At 40.0% G+C, this 27,823-nt stretch overlaps 1 protein-coding gene across 4 annotated transcripts in view; it reads right to left on the reverse strand.

The window, feature by feature from the left end:
• Positions 1–27,823, reverse strand: part of LOC138737011 (uncharacterized) — a 109,177-nt gene that overhangs the window by 51,649 nt on the left and 29,705 nt on the right. For all 4 annotated transcript variants that reach the window (XM_069887370.1, XM_069887368.1, XM_069887369.1 and 1 more), the window contains 5 exons: positions 12,368–12,470; positions 8,906–9,034; positions 7,376–7,555; positions 6,554–6,804; positions 440–1,588 (listed from right to left, as the gene is read on the reverse strand). In XM_069887370.1, coding sequence (XP_069743471.1) covers positions 440–1,588; positions 6,554–6,804; positions 7,376–7,555; positions 8,906–9,034; positions 12,368–12,470 — 1,812 coding nt within the window. The remainder of the gene's footprint in view (positions 1–439; positions 1,589–6,553; positions 6,805–7,375; positions 7,556–8,905; positions 9,035–12,367; positions 12,471–27,823) is intronic.

Consider the following 27,823-nt stretch of genomic DNA (forward strand, 5'->3'; position numbering starts at 1 on the left):
ATGGGTTGAGAGTTGATGGGCAAAGGTTTAGGAGTAACACGAGGGGGAATTTATTTACTCAGAGAGTGGTTACTGTGTGGAATGGGCTTCCGGGAAAGGTGGTGGAGGCAGGGTCAATTTTGTCATTTAAGAAAGAGTTGGATAAGTATATGGATGGGAGGGGGATGGAGGGATATGGGCAGAGTGCTGGTAAATGGGATTAGAGGAGGGTGCTTTGATCAATGCGGACTAGAAGGGAAAAATTGGCCTGTTTCCGTGCTGTAATTGTTATATGGTTATAACGGGCACTCTGCTCCTATATCCCTCCTCAATCAGTCCCTTTGATCAGGAATAGGAAATCAGATTCCTTGGTAAATTTCACAGAGAATTCAATATATTCTCACAGTCATGTGGAGAATTTCTCCACGTGCGAGATGGAGTAGATACAATAGTATCCTACCTTTCACTGCCACTACCTTCCAGTAACATTCTAGATCCACAAAATTCATAACTATTGTAGGGAAGTTCTGGGTTTTTATCTTCAAGATTTTCGACATTTTTGGAAGGACTCAAATTCAGTTCTTCGCAGCACTCTGGATCTTTAAATCTCTCACTCATGTGCACAGCACTCTGCTCAACAACCAGGACTGGTTCCTTTTCCACAGCTGACATAGTCTTTGTTAGGCTCAGTTTATTCAAAGTGGGAGTCATACCACAAAACCCGTTCACCTGTCTCTCTTCGTTCTCATCTACCACATCGCAACTTGCACTTTTTACATGCTTGAAACGTTGCGACTCCAAGACAGACTTTTTGGGACTAATTGTGACCACATAGGATTTCTCAAGGTCCTCAACGGAAAGGCTAACCCACGGATTCTTGGGCAAGCTAGCTGAACGGCTCACTTTTATCTCAAAATTTAAAGCATTTGGATCACTTTTTAGGACAGGCTGTACTTCGCTTGATATGGATGAAAAATCAGCAAACTCAAATTCTTCAATTGCTGGGCACTGGGTCTCAACCCCACCAACCGTTCCGTCTTCATTTAGCTTTGCAGATTCAGTTATCAGTGAGGAGTTTGGAGATTTTTTTGCCCCCTGTTCCCGATTGGTTATTTCATAATTAAATTTTACAGTTTCCAAGTTGTAGATACCAGTCCCATCTATTCCAGAGTCAAAGGAACTTAGAGAAGGTGGCCTTTTGCTTAGTTCTTTGCCCTCCTGGATAGGACATTCAAGAGCCATTTCATAAGCTGAAGGAATAGATAGCTGCAACCTCTGGTCAATGTGACTACTAATGAAACCGCTCCTGCCGTGTTGAATTGGATCAGTTTCATTAACAGGTTTTTCTGATGAGGACATCCAGAGCTCAAAGCAATCTGATCGGTACAAACTTCTGTTCGTGTACTTTTCTTCCATCACATGCTCAGCAGCAGATTTCCGATGCTGTGCAGCACCTCTCGCATTGCCAATATCAATGGATGAGCTGGCAGGAGGACCCAATAAATTTTGCAGTGCCTTTAAATATGCTTCTTGCCACTGAACTGCTTGTTCCAAGTCAATTGGTTGCACTTGTCCCAGAGAAGTTAATAGCTTTCTTAAAACTGAGCACCTGTACAGATACAAAAACAAAGCAAAAGATTTTTTTTTTTTTTTTTTTTTAAATCATTTCATTGGGTGCATCATTAGTTAATTTCCAAATAAAAGAACAAAGCCTTTTGATGACTTCTGTTAATCCTCAAGGGCATGGTACCTGATCCTGCTTTTAAAACGTCAAGTGCTTGCTGCCAAATACAGCACTGAATCTTGGCTAATGAAACTAAAACCTAGTCTGTAAAGCAGTCAAATTGCACACTGCAATTAATCACAAATGAACAGGAAAGTAAATGAGAAGAGAATTAATTTTTGCCTGCTTAAGGACTTGACAGATTCCTATTAGGTGAATAAATAATTTATCTGTCAGATCATTTTGAAGTCTGCTTCATTAATTGTGTCACCAATGGCCAGAAGCGTCACTGAAACAGCCCTCATCAACACAAAAGCCTCTTCAGAGACAGAGTACAGTGTGATGATTGGTCATTTCATTTCCATTATGGACAAGGCTTAAGACAGTGGTTCCCAATCTTTTTCTTCCCAATCACATACCACCTTAAGTAATCCCATCTAAAATACCCACTGCTTTGCCTGTCTTCCAGATGTGTAACGTTTGTTTGCCCTCTACCCAACTACCCTTCACTAGTCCATGGTTGTTCAGGTGTGAGAAATCCATAACCTGCAATCTACAAACAAACAGAAACTCATGGGGATAATATCCCCTCAAAGCTTTCCTCCAATGACAGACATCATTTTTAACCCAGATTATATTATTTTACCATTATTGCAGAGTCAATATGCTGAAACAACCCACTAATACCTCTGACAGCACACTATTGGCACATCTCTGCAACACCCAAGATAGAGCTGTTCCCAGAGAACTGCAGGTTTTAGCCTCACAACTTGTGCAATCCAGAAATCCTAAACTTCCACAGAGCAAATAACTGGGATTTGCTGATTGATCCTGGACTTCTCACACATTCTAGTACAGGAGCAGTCCCTCATCTTGCACTGGAAAACAGTGTGGATCTGACACCAGGTTTGACTCTGCAGAAGGACATCCATTTGAATAGAGAAAAGTGGCTGCAAGTGAGAGAGGCAAGTATAATTTAAGTCTAAATTAATTCAAGACAACATTCATTTTAAGTATTTTGTTCAAATTTAATTTAAATAATTTTATTAATTTATGCCTGGCACCATGGCTTAACTTGCTTTCAAAGAATTTCACAGGGGATTTAGTCAGCTAAGTGCCAGCTTCCTTGCAGATTTTGGCATGAGATAAACAGAATATGTCACAGGCAATTTACTTCAGAACTGCTGAGTTGTGACAAAGCTTAAAGGAGTTGGCCTTTAAAGATTGCATGTTATATAGTCAGGTTAATGAAAACAATTTTGTAACTGTATGAGAATACACCCTTCTCACTGCTGTGTGCGTGCGCATGCGTGGTCCTGTGATGGTGGAAGACATCAGTTAGTAAAGTCTCTTCTGTTATCTGAATCTTGCATCTCCAAGTAATTTAAGAAGCCTCCCAAGTAACTCAGAGACGTAACATGGTGGTAGCGGTATAAGAGAACAAGAATAAAGCTATACAATTGATTGTAAGTCATACAAAAAAAAAATTACTGAAAAAAATGGCTGGAGAAACAACAGTTCACCCAGTGATGGTCTGGGTGAAACAAATGCCCTTCATACGGTTCTGAATGTAGAGCCTGTGGTAAAGCAAAAGTTATTTTAAAATGCAACAGCAGAAGAGAAGGTCAGTATATACTTCTCTGGACAGGGGAGCGAGGCCTTGACTTATTTAATAGTTGGGAGCTTACAGAGGTGGAGAAAAATGATTCAGAGTAGATATATGCAAAGTTTGCTTCTCACCTCGAACACAGTCTAATCATGGAATTAAATGCTATGGATTTCAAGGCTTAATGCAAGAAACTGATGGAACTGTTGTTAACTTCCTTACTAGACTAAAAATTGTTGCAACAAAATGCAGATTTAAGGATTTGGAGGGAAAATTATTTCAACAACTAATATAGGGGAGTGCCCATCCCAAAATGCAAAAGTCTCACAGGGAAGGATGGCTTGAAGCTGGCCAAAGCGATAGACAGAGCCAGAGCCTTTGAAGCCATGAGGAGGCAAATGTAATCCCTCTCTATGTAGGCCTACCCACAGCAAAGAGAAGGAAGGGTTGATTCTACCAAGAACACAATCAGAAAAGTGTAACCCCAAAGACCTGCAGGAAGTGTGGCAGACAACATCCTTTCGATGACCGAAACAAATGTCCCACATATGGTTCTGAATGTAGAGCCTGTGGTAAAGCAAACCACTGGGCAAAGGTGTGCAAGTCTGGTATGAAGAAAACAGTAATACCAGTGAAGAAAAAAGACAAGAAGATTACCACCACATAAAAAGAATCAATGAGGACTCCGATACCCAGATATTGGATGTAGAATTCACAACATGCCAGGTGAGATGAAAGAAGGAAGCGAGTTACAAACAAGGATCCAAATACAGAGGACAATCCAGAACAAGCCTATATTTAACCTACAGGTGAAGCTGCATATTGGATCACAAAGCAATGTCCTTCCACTCAGATTCTACAGCCAGATGTTCGCAGAGAATGTAATAAAAAGGTACCCAAAAGACAGTGCATTGGATACAGCAAATGCCACATTAATGGCCTATGGTGGACCCATTAACAAGCAGCGAGGGAGAGCTAAGATCAATGGCTGCCATAAGGGAAAGAACATCCTCTGATTGTTCTACGTGGTAGATGCAGACGGACCAGCAAATCTAGGAGTTGCAATTAATTTGTCAATAATGAGATCCAGATGAAGAAAATATGCCAAAAGTACAGAAACACACAACAAAAAGAGGAAATGATTTCCACTGAAGTACCAGACAGGCCATGGCACACAGACGGAGTAGACTTGTTGACCGAGAATCAAGAATCAAGAGAGGTAGTTAATTGTTGCCTGCTACTAAGTTTCCATTCATCAAAAGGGAGAAAGACCTGAGAGCGTCAACTATCACCTCAGAAATGAGAGCACTCCTTGCTGAACAAGGAATACCCGAGCAAATAATATGACAATGGAACACAGTTCACGTCACAAGAATTCAGAAAGCTGGCTGCAGAGTATGGGTTTGTTATTGCTACATCATCCCCATACTACCCCAAAGATCATGCATTCATTGAAAGCCATACCTAGCTCTTTTATCATTCCAAGCAACACCTTTAAGGGCTGACACGAAGTCCCCGGCAGAACTTCTAAATGACAGGAGATATAAAACAACTCTGCCAAGCTAAATACACCCTCCAGAAGACCAGGAGGAAACCAGAAGACTGGCTGAAGTGTAAGAAGAAGGATACCAGCATTATAACAAACATGTACAAACATTGCCAGAACTCTTCAGAAGGCAGAATGTGCATATTCAAGAGCTGATGTTGAAAACATGGACCCCAGCAAAGGTCATCAGAAAAAATGAGACACCAAGATCATACATTGTCGAGACAGACTCTGACAATCAACTGAGGAGGAAGAGAATTCCTCACACAAAATGTGATGAAGCTGAAAGCTTTAATACCAGCAAAGCCTGCAACACCAATATCAAGTGAGGAATCAAGTGAAGAGACCACAACCACTAATACCGAAACATCAACACAGCCGTTGTCAGGTGAAGCACAACAAACTACATCACCTACACGTGGACCAGCAACACAGAGCCCAATGGTCGCAGCCCAATCCACAAGATGGCAAAGCAACATACTGCCGCCAGTGCGATATCGATAAGAATAATTTTAAAATAGTTGTGCAAATAAACTAGTGTACAAGTTCAGTTACTGAAGTTGCCCTGGAGAGAAAGTGATAAAAAACCCACTAAATTTCCTTTTATCTTGAGAAGGAGGGATGTTATATAGTCAGGATAATTTTAACTATTGGAACTGCACAAGAATACACCCTTTTCACTGTAGTCCACTACAGTGTTGGGAGGGGAGGGGGGAGGGGGGAAACATCAGTATCACTTCTGTTATATCAATCTTCCATCTCTAAATTATTTAAGAAGCTTCCCAACTAACACAGAAACATAACACAGTAGTCTGCTAAAATCTTGCAAAAGGCTGGTTGAAGAGAACTGCAAATTTTCTGGGAGTCACTATTTCACAGGAACTTTCCTGGACCCAACACACAAATGTAATCATGAAGAAACCACATCAGTGCTTCTACTTTCTCAGGAGTTTGCAGTTGTTTGGATGATATTGAAAACCTTGGCATGCTTCTACAGATCTTGCAGTGGAATGTATATTGACCGCTCCATCTCGGCCTGGTATGGGGTCACCAATACATCTGAGTGGAAAGCTCTATAAAATGTAGTGGACACAGCTCAATACTTTGCAAGGAAAACTCTCCCACAATTGAGAAAATCTACGTGGATCGCTACTGTCAGAGAGCAATCATTGAGGATCTGCACCATCCATCTCTATTCTTGCTGCTGCCATCAGCAAAGAGGTAAAGGTGTCATAAGACTTGTATGACTGGGATTCAGCACAGTTCTACCCCTCCACCATCAAACATCTAAACAACAAACTCAGTCTCATTTAAGGACTCTTACTTTGAATATTATTTATTATTGAATATTTTTTTTGTATTCCACAGTTCATTTGCATTTCCTTCTTTACATTTCTCTCTTTTGTATACACATCTCTTCGAGTATTATTTTTTGCACTACCGATTAGGAGAAATTCTGCCTGGCCTGCAGGAAAAAGAACCTCATGATTATTTGTGATTTCATGGATGTACTTGGATAATAAATCTGAACTTTGAGCTACAGAAACACATTTCTTTAGACTGATGCAATTAATCATAGAGTTGGACCCTAATGATTTTATTTTCAATTCATTGGGTGTAAATTGCCTTCTTTCACGTTTCCCGCACACGATTTAAATTATAGTGCCCCATATTATTTTGGAACAATGCCAGGACTTACTGATGGGAAAGCAGCTTTCCCCTTTTCCTGTGAAGCATGTCTGGGATGCAATCAGCCAAGTTTTCAAGTCGAACCAGTTCCTCGTCAGTTGGGAGAGGAGCTTTATTCAGGAAGCGATGAACGTGGTCCTGCCAGCTTGGTTTCAGGCACAGGAAGGCCTTGTGAGGAAATCTCAAGTCATGCACTGCATGATCACACAGTGCCTCTTTAAAAAATACTTCTTGCAACAGTACATGATACCAACTGGCAACCTGAAAAGAGTTTTAAATTTTGGTTTTGATGAATGAATTGAAATATAATGGGCACCACATTAAATAGCAAGGATAATAGACTCAAAATATAACCAGAAATAAACAGCACTACAAGTGCCCAGTAACTGGTCACCTGATGAAACGATGCAAAACTAAATCACTCCCTCAATAACTTACAAAAAGGACCTCCACCCCCTAAAATGATAAAACGACAAAATGACCTGATCCAGTGTGTAAAAGTAGATGAGACAATTTTCTTGTTTATTTTCATTGTGTGATGACATTGTTTAATGGTTTTATTGTATTGTATATGTTGAATGTTTAATGGGTTTGGAGGGGGGTGGGAAGGGGGGAGGGAAGGTAGGGGAGGAAAAAAGGGGAGAAAATGCCACTGTGTATATTTAAGAGGGAAATGTTTGAATGTATTTTGATTGATATGGCTCATAGTGTGAAAAATTTTTTTTAATTAAAATTTTTTAAAAAATAACTTACAAAAAGGATTTCACAACTGCAAAAGAAAAACATTCAGCACATCTTCACCAAGGTCAGGCTAGTTTACGGAATTACCTACTTTTTCAAAGATGTCGTAGAAATCATACACAGCTTTTAAAGTTTGCCGGGGCAGTTCTACAGCTATGTGAAACATATCTTTCAGTCTGCTGAGTTTCTCCTTATAATCTTCTGCCTCAAGTCCAGGTTCAGTTATTTTGTCAATATCCTGCAACAGTTTCTCAGATTCGGCAATCAACCGCTACAAAACATAATTCAGATTTTAACAACAATTCAATGAAAAAGATGAGATTATTTCAAAACACTATCTCCATGGTGAATAAATAGGAAGCTTTCTTAGTTATGTATTTGCCCTGCAAATTAATCCTCATTGGCTGAATCACAGTTGTACCACATTTAGCAATCATACAAAAGTTTGAGTTCTCTTGGTAAACAAAAGAGAAATTGAATACTGCTGGATATGCGTCATGCAATTAACCCATGGCAACTTAACTCACTGGAGCTGGTGCTCAGTGAGATTCACTGAAAATTAATAAATAGATATAGCCAACAATTCCAAATGCAAATGGCATGCTGGCCTTTATTGCAAATGACCTCAAGATCAAGAGTAGAGATGTCACATACATTTATAAAGGGCTCCAGTGAGATGGGATTTGGAATATTGCGTATTGGTCTGGCCTTTCTACCAAAGGAAAAAAATATTTGTGATTGAGGGAATGCAATGAAGGTGCACTGGATTGATTCAGAGGAATTCGCTGCCCATTGAAGACGTGGAGGCTACCTCAGTTAATATATTCAAGACAAGGTTTGATAGATATGGGCAAAAGGCAGGTAGGTGGAGATGAGCCTCTCATCAGATCAGCCATGATCTTGCTGATGGTAGAGCAGACTCGATGGGCGAGATGGCCTATTTTTGCTCCTATTTCCTCTATGTTCTTATGGCAGTTTTGTCACATGAAAGCTAAGCAAATTGTGCACGAAATCCTAACATGGCCTCCTCTACATTCCATCTCTTATGACCAACTCCATGTCCCAGGAAGTCCTCTAACTTCCAGAAAAAGAGATCCATTGCACCATCTTGACTGCAATCACACAGCATTGCTGTCTTTAAACTTGCATGCTCCTACTAACTGGTTAGTTAAGTAAGATCCTGTTAACTAGCAACAGAATGAACCTGCCACCTTTATTATAGTTGGGATTCCCATACACAGTGAACACATTAGATTGAGAGTGGAATTTAATACAACCGGCAACAAATCATCCAGGAATAAACTCTACAATTATGAACTCTGTTTCCTGCAGGAGTGCAAGTGGTGCTATGCAATTCAATTTCCCAGACTGGACACCAAGCAGAATGTGGGCAAACTCATTTGCAAAATTCAACAGAAAATCATCCAAAAGAGCTACAATAATTGAAAAAAAAGATGGCATTACACAGCATTTTAATACCAAAATAAAATTAAGCATGGATCAGAACAATGGCTTAGGCTGCATTTGAACACCAAAATTTTCATCATAACATTGATCTGTAATTATGATTCATTCCATACTGGACATTATATAAAAAAATAAGAAACAAAAAAAAACTCACCATTGCAGGATTATAAATGGCAGCATCATAATCTAATTTTAGAATCTCTGCTTGGCTCAAATTATTTGCAATTTCTAATTTGTATGAACGAATCTTCCCTAATCCTTCAGAGACAATCAAATCAGTTATCTAAAAGTTTTGAAAAAAAAACACATCATCAACTTAACATCACTTTTTCAATTTTAGCACACTTGGTTATACATCATACCAAGGTGCTAAGGAACTAATGTCATATTGTCCTCTCTCCACAACTGGCACTGCAAGGCCAATACAAACTTAAACAACTAAGATTCTTGAATAAAACTGGAAAACAATTCTTCCCCCTTCCCCCCACCCCCCAAAAAAAAAAGGTTTGCTTCCTGAGAAAAACAAATTCAGGATTATGATAGACGACTTCAAGATGAGCACAAATATTGGATTTGCTGCATCAAGCGGGAAGTTGGAGAAACATTAAAGTAAATTTTATTGAATTTAGCATGTTTAATTGCATTAGATCAACTGACTCAAAAATGTTTTGCCACTGATTTTCATTTGCACTTAGCATCTGATGTCTCCCATGTCAGTGTCCAACAATAGTCATCCACCATTGATGGATTCCAGTTGCCCTGATCGCAATGTCTTGGCGAAATCTTTCACCATATTAGTCATGGACTGCACCAAAATCAGCAGGCAAATGCAGAAAATGAATTTTCAAGTCAAATCACGTTTATTTATCATTCATACCATAACTATTGCAGTGTACAGTGAAAATGGGATAGTATTTCTCCAGACCATGGAGATGGTTATTTACATGGCTAAATTACATCAGAAACCTTTTTATATATAAAAAAAATCACATAAATATGTAACATATGCTAGCCCTGTTTCCCAAAAGTTCAGAAGTCTCACGGCTTGGGGGTGGGGGGGGGGGGGTAAAAGACTTTTGCAATTTGGTTGTGAGGGCCCAAATGCTTCGGTACCTCTTCCCGGATGGCAGGAGGGAGAACAGATTGCGGGAGGGGTGTGTGGAGTCCTTCACAATGTTTATGGCATTCTGCAAACAACAGCCATTGTAAATGTCCATCGTGGCAGGGAAAGAGACCCTAATAATCCCCAGCAGTCTTTACAATCTGCTGGAGGGATTTGCATTCTGGGATGGGGCAGTTCACGAACCAGGCAGCGATGCAGTTATATAGGATGCTCTCAATGCATCCCCTATAGAATGTAGTGAGGGTGGAAGCTGGACCTTCCTCAACCACCTGAGGAAGTAAAGGAGTGTTGGGTCTTCTTGGCAATGGATCTGGTGTTGGGGGACCAGGGAAGATTCCCCACCAAGTGCATGCAAGGAATTTGGTGCTCTTGACTACATCAACAGTGGAGCCATTGCTGGTCAGTGGAAAATGATACCACTGGGCTCTCCTTTTTTTTTTTAAAAAAAAACTTTATTTAAGATTTTTATAACATGAATAAAATAGAAAGTTACAGTAAAAAGATTAAACATAAGATAATAAAAATTACAATACTACATCGGCAGACTAAATAAACTAACCCCCCCCCCCCAAATTAGTACACAACATTAATGACCTAGCTTAAAGTTAGTCCAACCCCCCCAAAATAAAGAGTGAAAGAGTGAAGAGTTAATAAAATGAACAATAATTATATATTAAAAACCCTTACACAAAAAAAGATAAAACATAACAAATAAAGATACTAACATCAAAAAAAGAAAAAATAAATAAAAAAAATAAAAAAAATTATCAATACTAAAATATCAAACTTAAAAACATTTAAATCAAACTTAAATGCATATATTTAGCAAACGGAGTCCACTTCAACCTATAAAAAGACATCCTATCCTGAACTGAAAAATATATCCTTTCCATAGTCAAACAGAACTTCATCTCCAAATACCACCTATCTAAAGTTAATATATTTCTATCTTTCCAAGTAAGAGCTATACATTTCTTGGCCACAGCTAAAGCTAAATAGATAAAAGAAATCTGATAATCTTGTAGGCCCAAATCAATTAATGATTGCATATTCCCTAACCACTGGGCTCTCCTGAAATCCACCACCATCTCCTTCGCTTTATTGACATTCAGGTGTAGGTTGTCTCTACACCAGTCCGTTAGTGATTGCACCTCCTCTCAGTAAGATGACTCATTGTTCTTGCTCATGAGCACCACCACTGTCACATCGTCAGCAAACTTGATGATGTGTTTAGAACTATATCTCACTGCAGAGTCATGGGTCAGCAGGGTAAACAGCAGTGGGCTGAGCACGCAGCCCAAGGTGGCGGGGGGAGGGGGGACCGTGCTCTGTGGGGGGGGCCATGGCCATGCTCTGTGTGATGGTGTTGGACTTGTTTCCAATCTGGACTGACTGAGGTCTTACAGTCAGGAAGTCGAGGATCTAATTACAGAGGAAGGTGCTTAGGCCTAGCAGGTTCAACTTCCGAATCAGTTGCTGCAGAATGATTGTGTTGAATACTGAGCTGGTCTATTTACAGTATTTGAATATGCACAACTCTTAATTTTCCAAGTTGGTGATGGCTTCAACGACACGTTGCATTTCATGGTTTTGTATGCTTGAAGTAGACTTAAAATATGACAGGAAATCTCAAAAAAAATGTCGCATTTAAAAACATTACATGATAGGAAAATTTTACAAAAATTTTCATGATCAGCAGCTCAAAATCTATAAAGTACAGAGGACGCAAAATCTTCATTGTCTAGTGTTAGGGTTCATTTATTGTCATGTAATAATACATTAAAAATGTAGTATGCATTATATACTTTAATTCAGTGGTTCGCAACCCTATTCTTTCCACTCACATCCCATTTTAAGTAATCCCTACTGCCGTAACTGCTCTGTGATTAGTAAGGGATTGCTTAAGGTGTTATGCGAGTGGGACGGGAAGGTTGAGAATCACTGCTCCAATCAGACCCAATTGTTACTGCAATATTTTGCTTGAGAAAAATTGTCATTGGCCCATTTCCTTTGGAGTTAAGAAACCGTGCACATAACAAGCCAATTAGGTACGATTAAAATAGGTTTTTAAACTTTTTTTTTTCCCCACCCACATACCACCTTAAGCAATCCCTTACTAATCAAAGAGCACCTATGGCATAGGGATTACTTAAAGTGGTACATGAGTGGAAAGAACAAGGTTGAGAACCACTGCTTTAATTGTTGCCTACTGATTCAAAGTATCAGTCTGAATGCAAACTGATTCAACTTTACTTTTTACAAAAATAGAAATGCAAGTTTTCCCAATGCCTTACCCAACGAATAGTTCTATTGAAATGGTTAATTTGGTCCACTATGTAATTACTAGCCAGCCTTTCACCAGAACAGAAATGACACGAGACATTAATTCTTTCTTCCTCAACAAATTGTGCTCAACTTTTCCAGCATTCTGTTCAAGCTTCCTATTTTCAGCCTCTGCAGCGTCTTGCATTGACACTCCTTAAAACACTTTACCTGCTTAGTCCTTTCCCTGGTCCTCAGTTCCTTCAGTGAATGTTGAGCCCTGGTAAGGGCCTGTTGCCACAGGAATTCCACCTTCTTCACAGCCTCTCTTATCCTGCCCATGGAAAATTAAAATATGGAATGTTATTGACATCAAGGTGGGGGGGGGGGGGCAGCTTTGGACAATACAAAATAAGGTTTTTCAACTTGGATTTCATGATTGATAAGATGCTTCAATATACAAAGAACACCACAACAAGATTGCTCTTGCGCTGTATGACTGGAAGGTAAAAGCAAGGTCATCACACAAAGACAAGATACATTTTTACATTAGAGAACAGCTATGCAGTTTTGAACATTGCAATGCAATCATCCATATCCAGAGGGCTATAGTAATGAGACTTCTGATGGCGATGTGTCAACCTAGAGGAAGTGGTCAAATCTTTGGAATTAGATTTGAATCCATAGCTTTCGGATCCAGACGAGAATGCTACCACCAAGTCCGTGGCTGAAACCATGTGAAGTTGGTGTGGCCATGGTGTTTCACATGTCTGGGACATTTCATACGCCAAATCCCCCACTTGTCAGATCTTCCCCACCCACTTTTCCTCGATTACTGGTGCTGATGTGATTGCCCTCCATTCCAGAATATCAAACATTTGATTCACCTTCTTAATATTTCTTGGGGCTCAGTCATTTTCACTTTTGAGGAAGCTTGTTGATCCATTTTTGTCTCAAAGAGCTCACTATGCATGGTGTTAAACAGGACAATCTGCATGTGCTGGGGTTGAGTGCAATGCACTCAAAGGCAATCAACATTTTGGGCCTGAGCCCTTTGTCAGGAATGTGGAAAAACAAGTAGATGCCTGACAAGAGGAGATAGGAAGGGGGAGAAGCACAGGCCATCAGGTTGGAGGTAATAGGTGGATACAGGTTGGAGGGCAGAAGAGGAAAAAGCAGAAGTGAGAGGGAAGGCAGCAGAAGGGGTGGAGAGCAGGAGGATGTGAGAGATGGAGAATGGAAATTTGTGACCTCTATTATTGCCATCTGGTTTGAGGTTGCCAAGATGGAATACAAGGTGTTCTGGCTCAAATATGTGGGTGGTCTCAACGTGTCAGTGTGGGAATGGCATGTGGCATTAAAATGGTTGCTCACTAGGAGGTCATTGCTGTTGGCAACTGACAGAAGGAAGGTGGTCAATGAAAAATTCTCCAGTCTGTATCCAGTCTCCCCAAAGTAGAAGAGGGCATATCAAGAGTACTGGATGTGGTAAACAGCCCCGGCAGACTCAAAAGTGAAATGTTGCTTCACTTGGAAGGACTGTTTGGGGCCCAGAATGGTAGTGAGGGAGGAGACGTGAGTGCAAGTGCAACACATCTTATGGTCATAGGTGTAGGTACCAAGGGGGTAATTGGTAGGAGGGGATGAGGGAGTGATTCCGAGGAAAAGGTAAGGGGGAAGAAGAGGACAAGTCTAGTGGTGATTATGTTGCGGAGGCTGGTCAGTGAGGACAAGGGGAACCCTATCCTTGTTACTTGTGGGGAGGGGGAAGGGGTCAGAACAGATATAGAAAATGGAGGAGATATGAGTGAGACCTAAGTTAATGGCAGTAGAGGGAAAGCAACTTTTTCTGAAGAAGGACAGCTGGTCTGGACTGGGCCTCATCCTGGGTGAAAATATAGCAGGGAAGGAATATTTGAGAGAAAGGAGTCAAATCCTACAGGAAATAGAGGTGTAGTCAAGGTAACTGTGGGAGTTAGTGGGTATATAGAAGATGTTTGCAGATTGTTTGTCTCCAGAGATCGAGACAAAGGTTAAAAGGATCATTATCGAGAGATGGAACAAGTCAATTTGAGGACAGGGTGAAAGTTTGCAGCAAAAAGGATGAAGTTAACATGCTTTTTAGTGTAGATAGCTGCACCATGTTGTTGTCAATGTAATGGAGAAAGAGTCAAGGAGCCTTGCAGCATGGATTGCCCCACCTATCCAACAAGAGATGGACAGAGCTAGACCTGAATGAGTATCCATGGCTATACCTTTCCTTGGGAAAAGTGGGACGAGCCAAAGGAGAAATTATGGAGGGCGAGTTCAATATCTGCCAGGCAGAGAAGGGTGTTGGTAGAAAGGGACTGGTTGGTTCTGCTATGAAGAGGACCCAGGAGGAGGATGGTGCCCAGAGAACAAAAAGTCATCAGAGTGATGATGGGAATGCAAGGTATCCCAGAGTGAGGTGGGAAGGGACAAAATTGAGATACTAGTTTGGTTGGGCAGGAGCATGAGGAGATAGTGGGTCTACCAGGACAATTAGGTAGATCTTATGTAGAAGCTCAAACCGGGCAGTGTGGGGTACACAGATATATAACTAGTACTGTAAATCAGTTCATTACACAAACACTACTGAGATTTCCAATTTCAAGTCAGATTGTAAAGGAAGGCACAAACAAGAGAAGCAGCCAGCTTCTCCTCAAGACTGCTCTGCCCATTTCAACTTTGAAGACTTGCCGCTTCCTTTCAAATCAAGTCCTTTATTGTTCTTTCAAAGGGGCAGGTCCACTTTCCTATCTGGAGGCAGCAACTCTTTTGGTGAACCTACTTCAGAGGTGTGTTCTTTCTGTGTCCACACAATTCAATCCTAATTTCTCCCACTCTCAGGGCTCTCCAACTAGAGACAGGATAAGTATCCCAGAATTTGAAAACCAATCGTAAAACACAAAAGTCTCCAGATACCGTGGTTGAAGTTAAAAAACGCAATGCTTGAGAAACTCAGCAGGTCCTTTATATAGCAAAAATACATAACCAACGTTTCGAGTTTGAGCTCTTCATCAAGGTTTTTGTTTGAAAACCAGCGTCTCAAGTCACCAATAAAAGTGAAGGGGTGTGGAATGCAAATACAATGTGGCAGTTCAGTTTTCCTTCAGAAGCATTAGTAACAAAGAACTGGCGAAGGCCTATTTGTTCTCAATATACATGTCCATAATATAGTCCAGAGATGTAACCAGTGATCTTATTTTAAAATCCATTCATGCATTTCTTTTATAGTAATGAGTTTGATACCTTTACTCGTATTTACTTAGAATTTACACATCAAATGCAAGGTATTACAAGGCAACAGCTCAAAAATAAATTTAAAGATCAGATCAAAGTGATTAACGGTTGCCAAGCCACTCATGGAAATGCATTACATATTTTGAAATAGATTATTATTGCTGATTTCCTACCAGCTTTCTTCAGATCACTCCATTTGTGTTGCATTTGTTGGCTTATCCTCAGATTTGCTCTTCATTGCTCGGGAATGTTTGCCTCCCACTAAATTCCCTGTTCAATTCAATAGCTTTTTCTGCACATCGCCCACATCTGTCCACTTGACATTTATCCACCTCCTTTAAATGGTCTATTCTTGGCTTCACAACTTTGGTCAGTAGCCTAAGAATTGCTGAGCATGCCAACTGAACAAGTTCAGAATCAGAATATATTGTCATGACAAGTTAGGAAATTTGGTGTTTTGCAGTGGCAGCGTTATAGAACAAATAATCACATTCGAACCCACTTACAACAATAGTATATAAAAATACTGAACGAAAAGTAAGGCAGTGTCTTTGGTTCATTGATCATTCAGGAATCTGATGGCAGCGGGGAAGAAGCTGTCCTTCACTGAGTGCTCGCTTTTAGGCTCCTGTACCTTTTTTCCGACGGTAACAGAGTGAAGAGGGCATGGTCTGCGTGGTGGGGATCTTTGAGGATAGAGGCTGATTTATTAAGACATTGCCTCATGTAGATGTCCTTGATGGAGTGAAGTCTGGTGCCTCTGATGTCGCAGGTCAAGTTAACAAACCTCTGGAGTTTAATTTTGACCTGAGAGTTGGCGCCTCCAAACCAGGCAACGATGAAACCAGCCAGAATGCTCTCTACGGTACACCTGTAGAAGTTCATGAGTCTTTGTTGACATATTGAACCGGCTCAGACACCTCACTAAGTATAACCGTTGGTGAGTCTTCTTTGTGATTGGATCAACGTGGGGGCTCCAGGACAAATCCTCGGAGATGTTGGCACCCAGGAATTTGAAACTATTGACCCTCTCCACTACTGAACCCTCGATGAGGACTGGGTTGTGTTCCCCTGACTTCCTTCTGAAGTCCACAATCATCTCCTTAGTTTTGCGGACGTGGAGTGTGAGGTTGTTGTCGTTACACCATTCAACGAGCTGATCTACCTCCTTCCTGTACGCTTCCTCATTGCTATTTGTGATTCTGCCAATAACTGTGGAGTTATCAGCAAACTTGTAGATGGCATTGGAATTGTGCCTGGCCACACAGTCATGTATGTTTAACGAGTAGACAGTGAACTAAGAATGCATGCGTGGGGCTCCGTCTGAGTTTTTTTTAAATTTTTTATTTTTCACACCATAAATCACAATAGCCATGATATACACTTTTTCTATTCCACACATTTACAGTGACTTTTTCTCCCCCCCCTCCCTCCTCCCAAGCCACCCCCCACGCTCCCCCTCTCATCCATTTTAGGTATACAATCTAGGTTGCATTAATTCAGTCAGACAATGTTGTCATTCAACAAAAATACACCAGAAATTCTACTGAGTCCATTCTTTTCTTTTCTTCTCCTTCCATCAACTTAGGTAATGTTTGTTCCCGGTAGGTTTTCGCTATTGTATTTAATGTCATGGTGGGGAGCTGGCTGATGGAAGACCTCAGTTTTCTTCAGGTTGACTTCCAGGCCAAACATTTTGGCAGTTTCCGCAAAGCAGGACGTCAAGCGCTGAAGAGCTGGCTCTGAATGGGCAACTAAAGCGGCATCATCTGCAAAGAGTAGTTCACGGACAAGTTTCTCTTGTGTCTTGGTGTGAGCTTGCAGGCGCCTCAGATTGAAGAGACTGCCATCCGTGCGGTACCGGATGTAAACAGCGTCTTCATTGTTGGGGTCTTTCATGGCTTGGTTCAGCATCATGCTGAAGAAGATTGAAAAGAGGGTTGGTGCGAGAACACAGCCTTGCTTCACGCCATTATTAATGGAGAAGGGTGACTACCAGCCCCCCCACATCTCCATCGGGCACACTAAACTCAAAACGGTCAACCAGTTTACCTATCTCGGCTGCACCATTTCATCAGATGCAAGGATCGACAATGAGATAGACAACAGACTCGCCAAGGCAAATAGCGCCTATGGAAGACTACACAAAAGAGTCTGGAAAAACAACCAACTGAAAAACCTCACAAAGATAAGCGTATACAGAGCCGTTGTCATACCCACACTCCTGTTCGGCTCCGAATCATGGGTCATCTACCGGCACCACCTACGGCTCCTAGAACGCTTCCACCAGCGTTGTCTCCGCTCCATCCTCAACATCCATTGGAGCGCTTACACCCCTAACGTCGAAGTACTCGAGATGGCAGAGGTCGACAGCATCGAATCCACGCTGCTGAAGATCCAGCTGCGCTGGATGGGTCACGTCTCCAGAATGGAGGACCATCGCCTTCCCAAGATCCTGTTATATGACGAGCTCTCCACTGGCCACCGTGACAGAGGTGCACCAAAGAAAAGGTACAAGGACTGCCTAAAGAAATCTCTTGGTGCCTGCCACATTGACCACCGCCAGTGGGCTGATAACGCCTCAAACCGTGCATCTTGGCGCCTCACAGTTTGGCGGGCAGCAACCTCCTTTGAAGAAGACCGCAGAGCCCACCTCACGAACAAAAGGCAAAGGAGGAAAAACCCAACACCCAACCCCAACCAACCAATTTTCCCTTGCAACCGCTGCAATCGTGTCTGCCTGTCCCGCATCGGACTTGTCAGCCACAAACGAGCCTGCAGCTGACGTGGACTTTTTACCCCCTCCATAAATCTTCGTCCGCGAAGCCAAGCCAAAGAAGAATTTAATGTAAGACTCCCATACTTGTTCGAATATTTCAATATTATTTCTTAAACTATATGTTATTTTTTCTAATGGAATACATTTATTCATTTCTATATACCATTGTTGTATTTTCAAATTATCTTCCAATTTCCAGGTTGACATAATACATTTTTTTGCTACGGCTAGGGCTATCTTGACAAATCTTTTTTGTGCATCTTCCAAGTCAATTCCAAATTCTTTATTTTTTATGTTACTTAGGAGAAAGATCTCTGGATTCTTTGGTATATTGTTTTCTGTTATTTTATTTAATATCTGATTGAGATCATCCCAAAATTTTTCTACTCTCTCACATGTCCAGATTGCGTGAATTGTTGTTCCCCTTTCTTTTTTACATCGAAAACATCTATCAGATACTGTTGGGTCCCATTTATTTAACTTTTGCGGTGTAATGTATAGTCTGTGTAACCAATTATATTGTATCATACACAGCCTCGTATTTATTGTATTTCTCATCGTTCCAGAACATAATTTCTCCCATGTTTCCATTTTTATCTTTATATTTAAATCTTGTTCCCATTTTTGTTTAGTTTTACCATTTGTTTCCTCATTCTCCTTTTCTTGCAGTTTGATATACATATTTGTTATAAATCTTTTGATTAACATTGTATCTGTAATCACATATTCAAGGTTACTTCCCTCTGGTAAACTCAAATTGCTTCCTAATTTATCTTTCAAGTAGGATCTCAGTTGGTAATATGCCAGCGCTGTATCTCCAGTTATATTGTACTTATCTCTCATTTGTTCAAAGGATAAGAATCTACTTCCTGAAAAACAATTTTCTATTCTTTTAATCCCTTTTTTTTCCCATTTTCTAAAGGCAAGGTTGTCTATTGTAAAAGGGAGTAGCTTATTTTGCGTCAATATTAGTTTTGGTATTTGATAATTTATTTTATTTCTTTCTACATGAATCTTCTTCCATATATTGAGGAGATGGTGTAATACTGGAGAAGTTCTATGTTGTACCAATTTTTCGTCCCATTTATATAATATGTGTTCAGGTATCTTTTCCTCTATTTTATCTAATTCTAGTCTCGTCCAGTCTGGTTTTTCCCTTGTTTGATAAAAATCTGATAGGTACCTTAATTGTGTGGCTCTATAATAATTTTTGAAGTTTGGCAATTGTAAGCCTCCTTGTTTATACCATTCTGTTAATTTATCTAGTGCTATCCTCAGTTTCCCCCCTCTCCATAAAAATCTCCTTATTATTTTCTTTAACTCTTTGAAGAATTTTTCTGTCAGTTGTATTGGCAATGCTTGAAATAAGTATAGTATCCTTGGAAAAATGTTCATTTTAATACAGTTTATCCTTCCTATCAGTGTTAGTGGTAGCTCTTTCCAATGCTCTAAATCGTCCTGTAATTTTTTCATTAGTGGATTGTAATTGAGTTTATATAATTGGCCTAGATTTTTGTTTATTTGCACACCTAGGTATCTTATTGCCTGCATTTGCCATCTGAATGGGGATTCCTCCTTAAATTTTGAGAAATCCGCGTTATTCATAGGCATTGCTTCACTTTTATTTACGTTTATCTTGTATCCCGACACTTCTCCATATTCCTTCAATTTCTTATATAGTTCTTTTATTGATAGTTCTGGTTCTGTTAAGTACACTATCACATCATCCGCAAACAGACTGATTTTATATTCCCTGTCTTTTATTTTTATTCCTTTTATATTATTATCTATTCTTATCGATTCTGCTAGTGGTTCTATAGCTAGCGCAAACAATAATGGTGATAGTGGGCATCCCTGCCGCGTTGACCTGCTTAAGTTAAATTGCTTTGATACATGTCCATTTACTGTCACTTTCGCTAACGGTCCCTCATATAATGCTTTAATCCAATTAATATACTTCTCCGGTAAACTGAATTTTTGCAATACTTTGAACAAGTATTTCCATTCTACTCTGTCGAAGGCCTTCTCTGCGTCTAAAGCAACTGCTACTGCCGGTGCTTTATTTCCTTCTACTGCATGAATTAAGTTAATAAATTTACAAATATTGTCTGTTGTGCGTCTTTTTTTGATAAATCCAGTTTGGTCTAAATTTACCATTTTCGGTACCTGTTCTGCTAATCTGTTTGCTAATAGTTTAGCTATTATCTTATAATCTGTGTTTAGCAGAGATATTGGTCTATATGACGCTGGTGAGAGTGGATCTTTCCCTTGTTTTAGTATCACTGTAATTATTGCTGTTTTACATGAATCTGGTAAGTTTTGTGTCTCATCAATCTGGTTGATTACATCCAGGAGGGGCGGTATTATTAGATCTTTAAATGTTTTGTAGAATTCTATTGGGAGTCCATCCTCTCCTGGTGTCTTATTATTTGGTAAATTTTTTATTATCTCTTGTATTTCTACTGTTCCAAATGGTTCTGTTAATTTATTTTGTTCCTCTATTTGTAGTTTTGGTAGTTCAATTTTAGTCAAAAATTCATCTATTTTCCCTTCTTTCCCTTCGTTTTCAGTTCGGTATAATTGTTCATAGAATTCTCTGAAGTTTTCCTTAATTTCTTTTGGATTATATGTAATTTGTTTGTCTTTTTTCCTTGTTGCCAATACCATTTTCTTAGTTTGCTCTGTCTTAAGCTGCCATGCTAAGATTTTGTGTGTTTTTTCACCTAGTTCATAATATTTCTGTTTTGTCTTCATTATATTCTTCTCCACCTTATATGTTTGTAATGTTTCATATTTTATTTTTTTATCCTCCAATTCTCTTCTTTTGGTTGTATCTTCCTTTATTGCTAATTTTTTTTCTATGTTTATTATTTCCCTTTCCAACTGCTCTGTTTCCTGATTATAGTCCTTCTTCATCTTGGTTGCATAACTTATTATTTGTCCTCTAATGAATGCTTTCATTGCGTCCCATAGTATAAACTTATCTTCCACTGATTCCGTATTTACTTCAAAGTACATTTTTAATTGTTTTTCAATAAATTCTCTAAAATCCTGTCTTTTAAGTAGCATGGGGTTTAATCTCCATCTATACATTCTTGGAGGGATGTCCTCTAGCTCTATTGCCAATAACAGGGGTGACTATACTATCCGATAATAGTCTAGCTTTATATTCCGTTTTCCTAACTCTCCCTTGAATGTGGGCTGATAACAGGAATAGGTCTATCCTTGAGTATGTTTTATGTCTAGTCGAGTAGTATGAGTATTCCTTTTCTTTTGGGTTTTGTTTCCTCCATATGTCCACAAGTTTCATTTCTTGCATTGATTTAATTATAAATTTGGTTACTTTGTTCTTCCTGTTAATTTTTTTCCCCGTTTTATCCATATTTGGATCCAAATTCAGATTGAAATCCCCTCCTATTAGTACGTTCCCTTGCGTATTAGCTACCTTCAAAAAGATATCTTGCATAAACTTTTGATCTTCTTCGTTAGGTGAATATATATTAAGTAGATTCCAAAGCTCCGAATATATCTGACATTTTATCATAACATATCTCCCTGCTGGATCTATTATTTCCTCTTCTATTTTAAATGGCACATTTTTGCTAATTAATATAGCCACTCCTCTTGCTTTTGAATTATACGATGCTGCTGTTACATGTCCTACCCAATCTCTCTTTAATTTCTTGTGCTCCAATTCAGTTTAGTGTGTTTCTTGGACAAATGCTATATCTATTTTTTCCTTTATCAGTAAATTTAGTAGTTTCTTCCTTTTAATTTGGTTATGTATTCCATTAATATTTAGAGTCATATAGTTCAGCGTAGCCATTTTATATTTTGTTTATCTTCTCTTTCCGTTTTTCCATCATTACCTTTCCTCCTTTTCCATTTCTGTTTTCTTATTTTCAACTCTTTACCAGACAACATTCCTACAACATCCAACATTTTCCTTATTCTCCTATTTCTATCTTCTTTATCCCCAATCTCCCCTTCCCCTCCTGAGTTGTCCTTTATCCCTTGTCGGACAACCACATCTCCCCTCTCCATTTGGATTTGCGAACCCACTCGTAAGCGTCAACTGATTTTGCAGTGACCGCTCTTTTCCCCCACCCAGCCCCCCCCCAGAAAAGATTTCACTTTTTATATGTCACAAAGGTCACTCTTTTAATTCCCTCCTTATTCTCTCTATTCCATTACCTTCCCTTATTAATTCTTGTCTATACTATCTATGTTTTCCTCTAATTACAGATACTTTCACGTATGCCCATTGTCTCTATTCACTCTTATACCTCTTTACCCGCATACATATCAATCGTGGTCATTTTTACCCTCATTACCCGTCTTCATCCCTCAGTCTATTTTTGTCTTTACCCACATACATATCAATCGTGATTATTTTTGCTCTCATTACCCGTCTTCATCCCTCAGTCTATTTTTGTAATTGTTCTGCAAATTTTCGTGCTTCTTCTGGATCCGAGAACAGTCTGTTTTGTTGTCCTGGAATAAATATTTTCAATACCGCAGGATGCTTCAGTGTAAATTTATATCCTTTCTTCCATAAAATCGCTTTTGCTGTATTGAACTCTTTTCTCTTCTTTAGGAGTTCAAAGCTTATATCTGGATAAATGAAGATTTTTTGCCCTTTATACTCCAGTGGTTTGTTGCCCTCTCTTACTTTTTCCATTGTCTTCTCCAGTACCTTTTCTCTTGTAGTATATCTTAGGAATTTTACTACAATAGATCTTGGTTTTTGTTGTGGTTGTGGTTTAGGGGCCAATGCTCTATGTGCCCTTTCTATTTCCATTTCTTGTTGTAGTTCTGGACATCCTAGGGCCTTAGGGATCCATTCTTTTATAAACTCCCTCATATTCTTGCCTTCTTCATCTTCCTTAAGGCCCACTATCTTTATGTTATTTCTTCTGTTATAATTTTCCATTATATCTATTTTTTGGGCTAGTAATTCTTGTGTCTCTTTAGTTTTTTTATTAGATTCCTCCAATTTCATTTTTAAGTCTTCTACCTCCATTTCTGCTGCTATTGCCCGTTCTTCCATCTTGTCCATTTTTTTCCCCATTTCTGTTAAGGTCATATCCATTTTATTTATTTTCTTTTCTGTGTTGTTTATTCTTCTTCTTAAATCATTGAATTCCTGTGTTTGCCATTCTTTAAATGACTCCATGTATCCTCTAACAAGAGCAAGTATATCCTTTACCTTGCCTTTCCCTTTATCTATTTCACTGTATTCTTCCTCTTCTTCTTCCTCTGGGTTGGCCATCTGTTGTTTCTTTGATGCCCTTTCCTCCTCTTCTTTCTTGTTTCCATTGTCTTCTGTGGTCTCTTCTTGCTGCAGGTGTTCTGCAGCTGTCGTTGCCGGCTGTGGAGATCGACTCCCCAGCTGGTCCCCCCTCCCATCGGTGTGTTTTTTTTCATGCGCGGTTGCGCACTTTTACTCGGCTCTGAGAGCCATTGTTGTAGTTCTTTTTCTACCGACCTGAGGTAGTGGGGTCCTCTCTCCACTGCGGGCCTCTTCGGACAGGTAAGGCCTTCACCTTTTTCCTCCGTTGTCTTCTCTTCCTCTCTTCTTTCCGTTGATTTTGATTTTTCTCCTTTTGTCTCCATCTTCTTTCCACCTTTATACTCACTTTTCTTTAACTTGTATTTCTGTGCCTTTGTATTTTCTCTTGTTTTTCCCGACTTTTCTGGAGAGGGCTGGAGTTCACCGTCCGGCCACTACTCCATCACGTGACTCCCGGGCTCCGTCTGAGTTGATGATCAGTGTGGAGATGACGTTGTTTCCAATCATATTGACTGTGGTCTTCCAATGAGAAAGTCAAGAATCCAGTTGCGAGGGAGTGGTGGGAGGGGGGTAAAGAGGCCTAGAGTTTGTAGCTTCTTGACCAGCACTAAGGGAATAATGGTGTGGAAGGCCGAGCTGTAGTCGATGAAGATCAGCTGTATGCATGAATTGCTGTTTTGAGTTGATACAGAGCTGAGTGGAGAGCCAGCGATACTGCATCTGCCGTGGAGCGATTGTGACAATTGTGTCAAAAGTTCCCACTGAAGTTAAACTTAATGCCAGATGACTTTTTTTTAAAATTAATTTTATCCCTAAGATTTCTTTTAATGAGGAAATGATATTGTGAAATACACACCGTGTACATTTCACCCCAGGCTAAGGTCAGGCTGGCACTGGAGGAACAGAACACGGTGATAAACAGCCATGTGACAGCACATCCTGATGCCTTCCTGATCACTGTGGGAGACTTCAATCAGGCCAACCTGAAGAAGTCTGACAAACTACCACCAACACGCCACACGCGTGTCCAGGGGAACTTGCACACTCGACCACTGCAACACCACCATGAAAAACACATTCCGAGCCAATCCACAACTGCACTTCAGCAAGTCTGATCATCTGGTTGTACTTCTACTCCCGGCGTACCAAGAAAGACTGAGGGCCACAGCATCAGTGGTGAAAATGGCAAAAGTGTGGTTGAGGGAGTTGGAGGAGAATCTGCAGGACTGCTTTGAATCATCCATAGACTTGAATGAATATGCAACAGGTGTCACCGACTTCATCAAGATCTGTATGGATGAGTTTGTGCCCATGCACAAATACTGAGTGTTCCCCAACCAGAAGCCCTGGATGAATCAGAGAATTTGCAACCTGCTGAGGGAGAGAACAAGGGTGTTTAAGGCCAGGGATTGCGATCTTGATAAGAAGTCCAGGTACAAACTGCAGAAGGCCATTTCTGAAGCAAAGTGGCAATTCGGGAAGAAGCTAGAAACAGATATATGCCAGCGAGTGCAGGACAATACAGCCTAAAAAGCAAAGGTGAACACTATAGATGGCTGCGATGCTTCACTACATGATGACCTGAACACCCAATGCCCAAACAGTGCCTACTAGAATCCCTGAAAAGGCTGAGGACCCTGTGATATTTGTCTCTAAGGGCAACATTAGAATATCATTCAAGAGGGTGAACCCTTGAAAGACAGAGTACCTGGCAAGATACTGAAAATCTGCACCAACCAACTAACCCAAGTGTTCTTGGACATTTTCAACCTCTCATGGCAGCAGTCAAAGGTTCCTACCTGCTTCTAAAGGGCATCCATCATCCCAGAGCCCAAGAAGAGTAGTGAGAGCTGCCTTAATGACTACCACCCAGTAGCACTAACATCTATTGTGATTAAATGCTTTGAGAGACTGATCATGGCCAGAATTAACGCATAGCCAAGCAAAGATCTGGACCCACTGCAATTCGCCTATTATCACACTCTCCACAGCAGACACAATAATCGCTGGCTCTCCACTCAGCTTTGGATCACCTTGAAAACAACATTTCATACATATGGCTGCTCTTCATAGACTACAGCTTGGCCTTCAATACTATTATTCCCTCAGTGCTGGTCAAGAACCGACAAACTCTAGGCTTCTGTACCTACCTGCAAGTGGATCCTTGACTTTTATCGGAAGACCACACTCTGCTAAACATCTACAGGTGTACCATGGAGAACATTCTGGCTGGTGGCATCACCACCTGATATAAAGGCACCAACTCTCAGGACAAATGTTATTGTCCATGGACTGACCTCTTGGACTGTGGACTGTCATTATAAAGGATGGATTTCTGCTAAGAACTCTGTGCAACTTGTGGTACAGCTAAGTACTGACTCGCCAATTGCATGGAACTTTCAGGAAGGGAGAATCCAGTTGTGGATCAGCAGAACAGCAGCTGGAGTGGCAGGAGAGCGGTGTAAAACGCACATGCTTTACAAGTGAGGATTCGCAAGTTTACTGCAATGCAAATTCAGTCATTTCTTTCTCAAATGTTCAATAAGATGTCCTTTGTTATCAGTTAAAGAACAGAACTTGGACATTGAACTTTGAGATTGAATTCTGTGGACTTTTTTTGGACTGAATTATTGACTGACTGACCTGGGGTTTTTGGGGATTTTTCTTTTTTGAATATTGGACACAGACAGTAATGGTCTGGGCTTTTCCTCATACACACTGTTTATAAATATGATATCTGTGTATTTGCTATACTTACAGTGGGGTTAGTTGTGTTTAGACATTATATTGTTAATAGTCATTAACAAATATAGAGTTAAAATTTAACCCTTTTGTATTGCATCGTCTGTTGTTGCTGGTTTGTGATACAACACAAGAATAAACTCGAGGGTTGTTAACTCGGCCTGCGATATCACAGGCACCAGAACATTCCATTGAGGACATCAACATGAGGCAGCATGCTTAAAAAGCAGCCTCGATCCTCAAAGACTCCCACCACCCAGGCCATGCCCTCTTTATTCTGCTACCATCAGGAAAAGGTACAGTAACCTAAAGACAAACACTCAACACAAGGACAACTTCTGCCCCAGAGCCAGATTCCTGAATAATCAATGAACCAAAGACTGCCTTACTTTGCATGCAGTATTTCTTACAATAATACCGTAAAATGGTTATAAAATTAACGTTTACGCTGATGCAAAACACAGAATTTCATGACAATTCTGATGCCATGTATCATTTTAAATTAAAACTGTAAAACATAGCCATTTACTGTCTACTTGACCTGCCAAAATGCAACACATCACACTACAGAGTAATTGTAAACATTGAATAATATTTTTGTAACTGCACCACCTTCCCTTGCTGGTCTAACTTTATCTCACCCCTCTTCCTACCTTCAAACATCATAAATGGCAATTAAATAAATTTTGGATTTCCCGTCATGGTGTAATTTAAAACAATTACACTTAAATTACATTTGATGAAGTTTGCAGATCCAGTTTTTTCCCAGGAATAGAGCTCATAGTACAAAAAAAAATTATTTAAGACCACAAGACAGGAGCCGAAAAAGGCAATTCAGCCCATCAATTCTGCCCTGCCATTTAATCATGAGCGATCTATTTTCCCACTCAGCCCCACTGTCTGTAACCTTTGATTCCCTGGCTGATCGAGAACCTATCAATGTCTGCCTTAAATATACCCAATGGCCTGGCTTCCATAACAAATCCCACAAATTTATCACTCTCTGAAGAAATTCCTCTGCATCTCTGTTCTCAATGGATCTCCTTCAATCTTGTCCTCGACTCTCCGACCATGGGAGACAACATTCCTACATTAACTTTGCCTGTGTCTTTCAACATTCAAAATGTTTCTATGAGAACCCCTCTCATTCCCCTAAGTTCCCAACAAGTACAGGTCAAGATCTGCCAAACACTCCTCATAATGATAACTCCTTCATTCCCAGAATCATCCGAGTAAATTTCATCAGAACCCTCTCCAACATCAGTACATCCTTTCTTAAATTATCCCAAAACTCTTCACAATACTCCAAGCTTGAGCTCACTTTTAAACCAGCAGGCAATCACTGTTTTCAGATAAACAAACGGAGAAGCAAATATCAAAAGCACAACAGACTGTGACTTTGATTAGGTTATACAGGGCACAAGCATGACAAAAGACAATCAAGATGCTCAAAGCTCAGAATGAAGACCAGGCCAAGTGTCCTCATGGGAAAAAAAAACTAATTTTACCCTATTTTGAAACTATCATTATTTTTAAAACAATTAGTAAGATTGTTAAAGTTCAGAATATAGCCTCTCACTGCAGCTTCCCAAAGTATGCATCCTTTAAT

This window comes from Narcine bancroftii, chromosome 6 (assembly GCF_036971445.1).
Source record: "Narcine bancroftii isolate sNarBan1 chromosome 6, sNarBan1.hap1, whole genome shotgun sequence".
NCBI lineage: Eukaryota > Metazoa > Chordata > Chondrichthyes > Torpediniformes > Narcinidae > Narcine > Narcine bancroftii.